The sequence below is a fragment of the Papio anubis genome, chromosome 7 (genome assembly GCF_008728515.1).
Source record: "Papio anubis isolate 15944 chromosome 7, Panubis1.0, whole genome shotgun sequence".
Lineage (NCBI taxonomy): Eukaryota > Metazoa > Chordata > Mammalia > Primates > Cercopithecidae > Papio > Papio anubis.
The window spans coordinates 143154194-143166801 of NC_044982.1; the positions used below are offsets into that span (position 1 = coordinate 143154194).

At 48.0% G+C, this 12608-nt stretch overlaps 1 protein-coding gene across 5 annotated transcripts in view; it reads left to right on the top strand.

Moving 5' to 3' along the window:
* FRMD5 (FERM domain containing 5) overlaps positions 1 to 12608 on the top strand; it is a 339227-nt gene that overhangs the window by 297676 nt on the left and 28943 nt on the right. For all 5 annotated transcript variants that reach the window (XM_009210057.3, XM_009210059.4, XM_009210056.4 and 2 more), the window contains 3 exons: positions 2142 to 2239; positions 6161 to 6284; positions 9816 to 9903. In XM_009210057.3, the coding sequence (XP_009208321.2) occupies positions 2142 to 2239; positions 6161 to 6284; positions 9816 to 9903 (310 nt within the window). The remainder of the gene's footprint in view (positions 1 to 2141; positions 2240 to 6160; positions 6285 to 9815; positions 9904 to 12608) is intronic.

Here is a 12608-nt window from a genome sequence, read left to right on the forward strand (position 1 = left end):
TGCTCCGTGGTGCCCGGTCCCATCAACAGCCCAAGAGGTGAGGAGTGCAAGTGCAGCTTGGGACTGGCGGGCAGCTCCGCCTGCAGCCCGGGTGCACGATCCACTAGGTGAAGCCAGCTGGGCTCCTGAGCACATGGGGACTTGGAGAACTTTTATATCTAGCCAGAGGATTGTATGTGCACCAATCAGCACTCTGTATCTAGCTAATCTGGTGGGGACCTGGAGAACTTCTATGTCTAGCTAGAGGATCGTAAATACACCAATTAGCACTCTGTCTAGCTTAGGGTTTGTAAATACACCAATCAATACTCTGTGTCTAGCTAACCTAGTGGGGACTTGGAGAACTTTTCCCTCTAGCACTCTGTGTCTAGCTCAAGGATTGTAAACGCACCAATCAGCACACTGTCAAAACGGACCAATCAGCTCTCTGTAAAATAGATCAATCAGCTCCTGTAAAATGGACCAATCAGCAGGATGTGGGTGGGGTCAGATAAGGGAAGAAAAGCAGGCTGCCAGAGCCCGCAGCGGCAACTGGCTGGGTCCCCTTCCACACCTGGGTAGCTTTGTTCTTTCGCTCTTTGCACTAAATCTTGCTGCTGCTCACTCTTTGGGTCCACACTGCCTTTATGAGTTGTAACACTCACCACAAAGGTCTGCAGCTTCACTCCTGAAGCCACCGAGACCACCAACGCATCAGAAGGAAGAAGCTCCAGACACATCTGAAGGTCTGAAGGAACAAACTGGGGACAGACCATCTTTAAGAACTGTAACGCTCACCGTGAGAGTCTGCGGATTCATTCTTGAAGTCAGCGAGACCAAGAACCCACCAATTCCGGACACACAAGGAGGGCAGAATATCATAGTGATGAAGAGCCAAGTTCAGGGGTCTCACAGTGCTGAAGTTGAATCCTGGCTCTTCCACTTAGTTGTATATCCATGAGAAAATCACTAAAGCCTCAGCTTCTCTATCTGGAATAATGGGGATAATATACCTATCTCAAAGTGTTATGTGAGCATTAAATAAGATATTGCATGTAAAGTGTGTAACACCCAGACTGGCAGATCGTAAGCCCTCAATACCTGTCAGCTACTGTTTGCTCTTGTTTTTGATATCCTGCTTCCACCTGAGGCAACAGCTTTCTGTATTTAAAGAGGTGCTGGTCCCAGGTTTCTGCTTCATTTGTATGCTTCCTTCACCAGTGCCCCTTGTTGCATCTTTTTTGAGACCGGGTCTCTCCAATTGCTCAAGCTAGAGTGCAGTGGCACAATCTTGGCTCAGTCTTTTTTTTTTTTTACGTTTTGTTTTGTTTTGTTTTTTGAGACAATCTCACTCTGTCCTCCAGGCTGGAGTGCAGTGGTGCGATCTCGGCTCACTGCAAGCTCCACCTTCTGGGTTCAGGCCATTCTCCTGCCTCAGCCTCCCGAGTAGCTGGGACTATAGGCACCTGCCACCACGCCCGGCTAATTTTTTATATATTTTAGTAGAGACTGGGTTTCACTGGTTAGCCAGGACGGCCTTGATCTCCTGACCTCATAATCTGCCCGCCTCGGCCTCCCAAGGTGCTGGGATTACAGGCGTGACCCACAGTGCCTGGCCGACTTAGTCTTCTTACACTTTATTCCATTTCAAAGGTCTGGTTGACCTTGGTAACTGCAGGCTGTTTCCACATATGGACAGATTCTCTTGGCAAGTTGAGACTGAACTCTTCCTGGGCTAGTTCCTTCACCAGCCATTCTACTTAAGAAGGAACATCAGCCAGCATCCAAGGCAGAGAAGGGCCCAGTTTGCCAGTCTCTGATGGCATAGTTTTCTTTTTCGGCACCAGACCAACTGGGGCTGGCTCCTTCCAAAGCCCAGCACTGGGGGGTGATGGTTTTACCAGGAAACAGCCATTTCTGTTTTGAGCTACAGGAGGAAACTGACATATTTTGAACTGAACCTCAAGTCAGTTTAGGGCAAAGTACTTGAAAGAGTTTCCAGGGAAATGGAGAATGTATTTGTTCTACAATATGTTTTAAGATTTTTTTTTAATGTAGTAGAAGTATTCTGACAAAGATTTTGATAGGCTTACATCACGTATTTTTATCTTTAAAGCAATCAAAGAAATCTTTTTATAGTTCATTCTCTGTTTTCTCTCCAGGTATTTAGTCTTCCTCCAGATCAAAAGGGATCTCTACCACGGCCGACTCCTCTGTAAAACATCAGATGCTGCCTTGTTAGCAGCTTACATCCTTCAAGGTAATGACTTTTGACAGGATAATTTTGCTTTTCATGCCAAGTACTGATTACATTATTTTCAGTTACCACTGATGACTCCTTCTTGAATCTAACCAGTATCTAGGCCAGGTGCTATGGCTCACGCTTGTAATCGTAGGACTTTGGGAGGCTGAGGTGGGCAGATCACCTGAGGTTAGGAGTTCGAGACCAGCCTGGCCAACATGGTGAAACCCCGTCTCTACTAAAAATACAAAAGTTAGCCAGTGTGGTGGCACACACCTGTAGTCCCAGCTACTTGGGAGGCCGAGGTGCAAGAATTGCTTGAACCCAGGAGGTGGCAGTTGCAGTGAGCCGAGATCACACCACTGCACTCCAGCCTGCGCAACAGACCAAGACTCCATCTCCAAATAAATAAATACATAAACAAACAAACATCTAACTTGAAACAGAGTTCAAGTTAGAGGGGTTTTTTGTTGTTGTTTTTTGTTTTGTTTTGTTTTGTTTTTTGAGACAGAGTCTCGCTGTGTCACCTAGTCTGGAGTGCAGAGGTTCAATCTCTGCTCACTGCAACCTCCACCCCCCAGGTTCAAGCTGTTCTCCTGTCTCAGCCTCCTGAGTAGCTGGGACTACAGGTGCATGCCACCATGCCTGGCTAATTGTTTTTTTGTTTTTAGTAGAAACAGAGTATCACCATGTTGGCCAGGCTGGTCTCGAACCCCTGATCTCAGGTGATCCACCTGCCTAAGCCTCCTGAAGTGCTGGTATTACAGGTGTGAGCTGCCACACCCAGTCAAGTTAGAGGATTTTGCTTGGATTTCCTAGAGCCAGAAAACACTGAACGCTCAACCCTAAAGTGTGCCTAAGATCTTACTACCAGTCCCTTAAAGTCATTCTGACTCTGTTTTAGGCATTTGCCTTGGGCCCCTGGTTGAGAAAGTCCCTGAGACTCTAGAGCGTAATTAGGCTTGATTTTTTGTCCCATCCTCTCAGGCAAATCTCCAAGATAAGAAGCATCTTAGAATTCTAGTATCTATTTCAGAAACCTTTTAGTTCAGTGTGCTCAAAGTTGAAAGTGTTTCCAAGTAACAAGCACATTTCCTAACAGGCTAATAAGTAAGAGTTGAGGCTTACCCAGCTGATGCCCAGATTGGCTTTTTTTGCAAAACAGTAGGAGACATACACACTCTTCACACATATCCCCTTCTGAGATGCAGAGACACTTAAGTGCCACTTCCTAGATTTCTCTTAGACCCTAGGCCTGAAACTGCCATTACTACTGGATCATTTTGGACCATAGCACTAAAATGATGAAGTTTCCCCCAAAGAATCTGAACTCTTAATTGGAAATCCCAGAAGCAACTTTGTGAAGAGAACTTGGAAAGTGCTTGCCAATAAGCAACTAAAGTCCTTCTGGCACTAGAAATATCACGGCTGGTTGCCTGTGTTAAGAATGTAAAATTTATCCCAGCACTTTGGGAGGCCAAGACGGGAGGATCATGAGGTCAGGAGATCGAGACCATCCTGGCTAACACGGTGAAACCCCGTCTCTACTAAAAAATACAAAAAATTAGCCGGGCGTGGTGGCGGCGCCTGTAGTCACAGCTACTCGGGAGGCTGAGGCAGGAGAATGGCGGGAACCCGGGAGCTTGCAGTGAGCTGAGGTCACACCACTGCATTCCAGCCTGGGCGACAGAGCGAGACTCCGTCTCAAAAAAAAAAAAAAAAAAAAAAAAAGAATGTAAAATTTAGCCCATTGCCACTTTGACTTCTGAGACTCCTGTTTTTAAAATCATCTACATGGGGAATCCATCAGGTACTTAATAATCTTAAGATACCCAAAGATGTCCCTTTGAGAGATACATATATATATATATATATATGTATATAAAATTTTTTTTTTGGACACGATCTGGCTCTGTCCTGTAGGCCAGAGTGCAGTGGCGTAATCTTGGCTTACCTCCACCTCCTGGGCTCAAGTGATCCTCCCACCTCAACCTCCCAAGTAGCTGGAACCACAAGTGTGCACCATCACACTCAACTAAATTTTTTATTTTCTTGTAGAGATAGGGTTTCACCACATTGCCCAGGCTGATCTCAAACTCCTGAATGCCCCTTTTGTTTTTAAAGAGAAAGCCTAGCCTGACCTAAGTCTAGTCTTAAACTCTAGTCTTTTCTATAGTTTTACCCAATCATTCGTTTTTCTTCAAAAAAGTACTTGATGTCCAACATTGATGTTTTCCACTTGGAACTTTCTAAATAAAATCAATATAAATGACTCTGGGCCAGGCACAGTGCCTCACAACTGTTACTCCAGCACTTTGGAAGGCTGAGGTGGGAAGATCACTTGAGCCCAGGAGTTTGAGACCAGCCTGGGCAACAGAGTGAAACCCCATCTCTACAAAAAATTTAAAAATTAGGCCTGGCGCAGTGGCTCACGCCTGTAACCCCAGAACTTTGGGAGGCTGAGGCAGGCAGATCACGAGGTCAAGAGATCAAAACCATCCTGGCCATCATGGTGAAACCCCGTCTCTACTAAAAATACAAAAATTAGCTGGGTGTGGTGGCGCGCACCTGTAGTCCCAGCTACTCGGGAGGCTGAGGCAGGAGAATCACTTCAACCTGAGATCGCGCCACTGCACTCCAGCCTGGTGACAGAACGAAACTCTGTCTCAAAAAAAAAAAAAATTAGCCATGCCTGGGGTGGGCACCTGTAGTCTCAGCTATAGGCTGAGGTGGGCGGATCACTTGAGCCCAGGAGGTCGAGGCTGCAGCGAGCTATGATCATGCCACTGCACTCCAGTCTGGGTGCCATGAGACTCTGTCTCAAAAGAAAAAAGACTCCAAGGCTCAAGGTTACCCCAGACTTCATATTTGGGTCTCCTGCTAACAGTAGAAGTTCCCAAGTAATTTGGAAGACACAGTGAGTAGGTTTGTAGTGAGAAAGTACAAGCCACAAGTATAATATTCAGCCATGGGAGGAGGGCACGTTTTCCTCTTAATGTTTACTTCTCTCTCAAGACTTCACATCTGAAGTGGTTGTGGCTCTCACCTGGGAAGGAAAAAGGGCACCCACAGAGTAGCTGGCGCCTCCTCTTTCTTTTGTCATAGCCACCATCCTTCCTGTGGAGAGCTTCACGTGGAAAAAGCTGGATTCTGACCTGGGTGTGGAAAGTACCGTGGGTCTTCTGCCCTCCTAAAGTTTACTGCTCTGAGATCTCATCAGGTTTAGATAAACTCTCTCTGTGAATAGCTGGAGAAGAAAGGCTCACACCTGGCAGGGACTTGAGAAATGAGCCTTAGAACTTGCTGCTTCTGAACTCAACGACACTTTCTGGTTACAGCCAGGCTTCCCACTCTGCAGGCCGCTCGAAGGAACCTGGCACCTGGTCAGCCCTTAATGAATATTTATTCAAATTTATTCATTTGATTTGATTTGAACTGAGGGTTGAGTTCTGAATTTGGATCGCAACTCATTCATCAATTTACTGTGTCCCTGCTAACATCCTCAAACTAGGATGTAGACCTCTGATCTGGCTGAGGCCCAAGAGGATCTCCCTTTCTGATCAAGCTCACCATTTCCTGGGCTGCCACAAAGAACGTTGTTCCTAGACCCTCTTCTCATGGCGGAATGGATGAGGACCATAGTGCAGGCCTCTGCTCTTTCATTGTAAATTTACTCGTGACCTCAGAACACAAGGCCAGCTCTCTGTCTCTCTGCATAAACTTGAATGCCAACCCAATGTGTGCACCTGGGAAAACAAAGGTGGACATGCTCCTGAAGGGCCTGCCCTCTGCCCAGCTGACAGCCATGCTCAGAATCCACTGTTTCCTGTAAATCTGATGTGTGTTTTGGCTTTTGCTCTGTGTGCTAATCTCTTGTTGCTTTGTCAATGATGATTTACCTGTCTCCGTAATTGTTTTCTTCCACCTTCCTTTTGAAAGCGGAGATTGGGGATTATGACTCAGGGAAACACCCTGAAGGCTACAGCTCCAAGTTCCAGTTTTTCCCTAAACATTCAGAGAAGCTGGAAAGGAAAATTGCCGAGATTCACAAGACAGAACTCAGGTACGTGGCACTTAGGCCCAGAACACTGTGGCTTCTCCAGAGTCTGAGCGCACAGGCTCCACGACGTGTCCTCTGCTCTCGCAGACTGTTTACTGACACAGAGTGATGCTCCCCAGCCTTCCTGACCCCAGGATGTACCATTGTCAGTGAGACACTGACAGCACAAGTCACAGCCACAAGCCCTGTGGGCTCCCACTCCAAGAAGAGCGATATAGGCTGAAGCTTTAAAGATAAGGGAGAATTGTGTTATAGGGGAAACAGAGAGGGATTGGCCTTTGAAAGGCATTTACCTCACTAAGATATTTAATGAAGATACAGAGGAAAGCATGAACTGGGGAAAAGGAAAAGATAAACACAAAGGAAACTGCATAAGAGAAAAAAGATGAAAGAAAAAGGCCAGGTGCTTTATCATGTATCCTCATGGCTGTAATCTCAGCACTTTGAGAGGTTGAGGCAGGTGGATCACCTGAGGCCGGGAGTTCAAGACCAGCCTGGCCAACATGGTGAAAACCCATCTCTACTAAAAATACAAAAATTAGTTGGGCATGATGGCAGGTGCCTGTAATCCCAGCTACTCCGGAGGCTGAGGCGGGAGAATAGCTTGAACCCGGGAGGCAGAGGTTGCAGTGAGCAGAGGTTGCGCCACTGCACTCCAGCCTGGGTGACAGAGTGAGACTCCATCTCAAAAAAAAAAAAGAAAGGAAAAGGAGAGGTTGAGTGAGGATGTGAAAAAGGGCAGGCCTCTGCTCTCAGTCTGTGACAGTGTGACAGGTGGCTTCTCAGCAGAGGATGGAGTGCGCAGGACTGATTCATAAATGCTGAGGGTGCCTTGGGAGCGCTCTGGTTCAGGACTATGTCCTCAGGCCCGCCTAACTCAGGCCCCCCACCACACCAGGGACCCTCTGGAGTCCCTGACTTTGCACAGAGGGAAGTGGAGGAGACGTGGCTTCAAGTGTGGTGCCTCATCTTTCTCAGCGTCTCTCACCTTGCCCAGAATATGCTGAATACCATAAAACAGCATTAATGCAGCCTTTCACACACATGAAGTAGGATTTTCTACAAAGCCTGATTTTTAAAAGCAGCAGTAGGGTGTCTGGGCTCCACTTGGTGTACAACACAGATTCCCCAAACTGACAAACTGAGGAAAAAAAGGGATATAGAATGCAGCGTTGGCCAAGCACAGTGGCTCACACCTGTAATCCCAGCACTTTGGGAGGTGGAGGAGGGCAGATCACCTGAGGCCAGAAGTTCGAGAGACCAGCCTGGGCAACATGGCAGAAACCCTGTCTCTACTAAAAATGAAAGTAAATAAATAAAGCCAGATGTGGTGGCACACGCTTGTAATACCAGCTACTCAGGAGGCTAAGGCATGAGAATCGCTTGAACCAGGAGGCGGAGGTTGCAGTGAGCTGGAATCGTGCCACTGCATGCCAGCTTGGGCCACAGAGCGAGACCCTGTCTCAAAAAAATAAAAATAAAAAGTTATGTTGTCATTATAATACATTACAGTTTTAAAAAAATATTTTAAAAGGTTTGTGTATCTACCGTTCTGAGGAAAGACTGTGCCTGGCAACAGGGAGCACAGCCGGATATTTCTAAGGCTAATACTAAGCTTCAACTTGTTCCTTCCCTAACCACAGGCCCCCAGAAACCCTTCACTCAATGATTTTACCAACAAATATAACCCAAAGCCTCCTTCGCCTTTGTAAACAGACCCCTCTGCCCACGCTCTGTGACAGGAGGGGTTCCTGACCCTCCCAGCGGAATGGCAACACCAAACAAATGGAATCTTGCATGCTTCCCTCCCCTCTCCCTGGGTGCAGGACCCCGCGGCTCCTCGAGTCACTCTGTTAGGGAATAGCGACCCCTTGTGGTAAAAATCAGAATAAACACGGGCTTGTGGTGTTGGGGGCAGTGTCCTCAAGGTTCCTTCAAAGAGATCAGGGGTGTGCTGGAACTGCCTGGAGGGCTTTAGGAGACATCAGAATAGTAGGGACAGCCTTCCAGAAAGCTGTTCAAAGCAGGGGATCCCCCAGGAAATGATGCCCGCTTTGAGGACCCTGAAGGTTTGGGCCAACTCCAGGGGTAAATGGAGCCCCCAGGGCCCACTCCCCTGCAAACAAGGACACTCCCTGGAAAGGGAAGCAGTGCTCTAGCCAGCCCTTTGCTTGCCACACAAATATGTTCCAAACTTACCTTCCCTGTGCCTCAGGTACGCTAGTGGATGCAGAAGTCTTTATTCATAGTAATACCCCCTTCCACAGGTACTTCTTCCACAGGTCCTGCCTCATCTTCATAATGTAAGAATACATCCATGCTTCCTTTATGCAATGTGATAGGGGCTCTTGAGGGCACAAACTGTATACTGTGTTTCTTCGTATATTTTCCAGCAAGTAGCACGAGACTGGCGCATAAAGATGCTGCCTGACTGATGCCTCTCCAGAGGGAAGCTAGGGGAATCCGGCCTGCTTCTCCTTGGGGCCAGCTTATCTTCCTGCCTGGCCGTATCACCTGAGGCAACTGATAAGCTTAGAAATGAGCAACGTGCAGTCCTGCCCACCAGCCATCAGAGATGTTGACTTCACAAGCTGCCCGCCCCTCCTCACCAGAGCCAACCCTGTATCTATAGAAGTACATCTGCTTTGCAGGGCTCTGGACCCAGGCAAGAGCCTGATGGTGATTCTGCCACTGGGTCTGCAATGAGCCCATCAACACACCTGCTAAAGAGGCAGTGGGAAGGGGTGATGCCAAAGGCCCCTTCAGATGGTCTGGAGCCGGAGCTGATCTCTGCCTTTTTCAGTGTCTTTCCTTTTCATGGTCATCACCCTATGGACAGACAGCTGTTGTGGAGCATGGGACCTCAGTACTGTCTCCTTCTGCCTCTCCTCACCCTACTTCCCTGTGTTTCCTTTTGGCAAAGGAAGAGGGCTGGGTGGCACCAGCCAGCTATATGAGTCCCTTCTTTATATTTCAGTCTAGATCAGATCACATATGAGAAGCCTATGACCTGCCTCCAGCCTACAGATGTATTTTGTTTTACCCCATAGTATTTTAAATTGTGAAATACCACATAAAAATCAGTATTTTTTTTTTTTTTTTTTTTTGAGACAGGGTCTCATTCTGTCACTCAGGGTGGAGTGCAGGGCTGTGACCATAGCTCACTGCAACCTTGCACTCCTGGGCTCAAGCGATCCTCCCACCTCCCACCTCAGCCTCCCAAGTAGTGGGCCCTGCATTCTCAGTAATGGGAATCTCAGAGCTAAGGTGCTGCTGGCACAGTCCCCACCACTCCCCATTGTTCACACTCAGCCCAAGTAATTCATTATGTAGCCTGCCTCACTCTGAAAATGTTTGAAGACAGTCAGAGACTCTAGCAGGAGTCTCTGAAGTTGGTCCTAGAACCAAGCAGGGAGCACACCCTAGAAACATTGAGATGTGTGGCTCACCCTGAGCACGTCTTCATAGAGAGTTACCTCAGGGGAACCTGTGGGAACAAGACACCTTGAAACCATCTCATTTTCTTTATTCCAGTGGTCAGACACCAGCAACATCAGAGCTGAACTTCTTAAGAAAAGCACAGACATTGGAAACATATGGAGTGGATCCTCACCCATGTAAGGTAAGACCCCCTGGTTGAAGACTCCGTGACCTTTCCTCCTCTAGAAGGTGTCAGGAGCAAGGGCCCCCATGCCTGCGCTCAGAGGCCCCCTTCAACGTTTACATGGCTGGCACTTTCAGTGAGATGTCAGAGAAAATGCCTCCTTTGAAAACTCCTCTGGATCCCATGCTGCATAATTTTGTGGTGCCACATCAATGTCAGAGGAACCGAGGCAAAGTCAATCTAAATAACAAATCCAAAGCTAGTGGGTAATTTGGTAGAAATGAAGAGAGAAGGGATGTGGAAGGCTCCCCACAGGGAACGATCAGAGGAGGCTCAGCGACTGCCCACCCTTTCCTGACCTGTAATCTAGTTTCTTTCCAAGAGTGGGTTTTATTGACTGCAGTGGCATAAGTCACTGCACAGAACTGCAGTGGAGTCACATTTAATTCCATTATGCGCCTGTGAGGGATAGACAGGAACCAACCAGGGAGGCTGCCCAGAGGAAACCTCTGTAATTACTCACACACATCTGGCATTTTGGAGATGAGCTGGGGCAGCCAGTGGCTGCCAAGGCCTGTGCAGACCCATGGCCCCTTCCAGTCTCTCCCTGCGGCTGTGGCCCTTCATGTCACCTCCTGTCCCTGTTGCTTTGACACTGCTGGTCTCTACCTCAGTTTCTCCACATTTCTGCCTCTCTCTTTCCATTACTGGAGTGTGTCCAGTATCACCAGTAAAACCAACTGTCAAGCTGATCTGAAGGAAACAGTATCAGTCAGGAATAGGAAGACATCAACGTTTTCTTCCTAACTGGAGAGGGGATACTAAATTTCAAGCAAAAATTAAAAGAATAGTCTATGAGTTTCCTAGGGCTGCTGTAACAAGTATCACAGACTGGGTGACTTAAAGAACAGAAGTTTCTTGTCTCACAGTTCTGGAGGCTGCAGGCCTGAGATAAGGTGTCAGCAGGGTGGGTTCCTCCTGTGGGCTTTGAGAGAAGGATCCTTTCCAGGCCCCTCTCCTTGGCCTGTGGATGGCTGTCACCGGCCTGTGTCTTCACGCTGTCTTCCCTCTGTACATGTCTCTGTCCAGATTTCTCCAAAGACACCAGTCATATTGGATTAGGGCCCACGCTGACGATCTCAGTTTAACTTAATTACCTCTGTAAAGATCCTGTCTCCAAAGAAGGTCACATTCTGAGGTACTGGGGGTTACGATGTCAACATATGAATTTTTGAGGGCACAGTGTATAGCCCATAACAAACAGGAATGCTGAGCGTGGTGGCTCACGCCTATAATCCCAGCACTTCGGGAAGCCAAGGTGGGTGGATCACGAGGTCAGGAGTTCAAGACCAGCCTGGACAACATGGTAAAACCCTGTCTCTACTAAAAATATAAAAATTAGCCGGGCATGGTGGCACATGAGTGTAATCCCAGCTACTCAGGAGGCTGAGGCAGGAGAATCGCATGAACTCGGGAAGTAGAGGTTGCAGTGAGCTGAGATTGCACCATTGCACTCCAGCCTAGGTGACAGAGCGAGAGTCCGTATCAAAAAAAACAAAACAGGAATGAACAGGCACAGTGACACAGGGGCAGAGCAGTGTCCTTTGGTCCCTTGGTGAGAAGATGGTGATTTAGTCTTACCTAGGAGTTATGAACCTTGAGAACATCCTGACATTCAGAAACCCTGGTCATCTTCCCTACCCCACAGTTCCCTATCCAGTAGCACAGCCTGCTGCAAAGTAACCCCTGTGTTCTTGGGGCCACACCGTCAGAAAACACATTCATGCCTGTTATACCAGAGAATCGACATTTGGATATTTACACATTAGCAAAACTTCCTAAACAATGCCCTCTGTGTAACAGATGCAGTTTAAACCCCTCCATAAATTGTTCCAATACTGTTTGCGGGACACCCACACAGGAGTGAAGAGAGCTTTGGATAAGCTGGCCCTGGGCTCCAGTTCCCATCCCCTGTTGACTGGGGCCTTTGGGAGCTTCTCTGAGCCTCACTTGAAAGTACACAGTATGTGTTCAATAACTGTGCTCCCTGAACTGCTGAGTCACTCCAGGACCTTAAAGACAGCTGCCTGAAGATATGGTCATCAGAAGGGGCCAGGTTACCTCTGCATTTCACTCCAAACCTGCCCAGTCCCCTTGAGGCCACACATAGCATCCACCTCTTCAGAGATGGATCCCTGAGCAGGGTTGAAAAGACACAGAGATGGGCAGACAGCGAGCCCGAGCACTACACTGACTAAAGAGGGGAAAGGGATTCTCCACCGTTGCCCATGGGAGTCTGGAAGCTATAGTGGCAGCCAGCCTGGTTTCCAACCCAAATACACAGGCACCCCAGGACTGTGAGACTCCTGTCTCAGCCTTGTCTTGGGTGAGTTCATCCATCATTGGATGCAGAGAGGCTGAAGAGGCTGCAGGGAGGAACCAGCATTCGTACCAGGCACTGTTGCGGCCCAGTTACTTATGTCGTGCCCTCTCAATCCCACAGCAGCAGCTCCTGGAAAGAAAGAGGGAGGGAGGGAAGAAGAGATGTTTGCAGCATGCCTCCCATGGCAGCCTCAGTGGAGTCTTTTCACATTATTTTCTCATTTAATCCTCACACCAGCTCTGGGAGGTAGATGTTATTCTCCTTGGCTTGTAGATAAGAAGACTGGCATTCCAGGAGGCCAAAGTTCACAAGCCCTGAGCGGTAGAGCAAGAATTTGAAC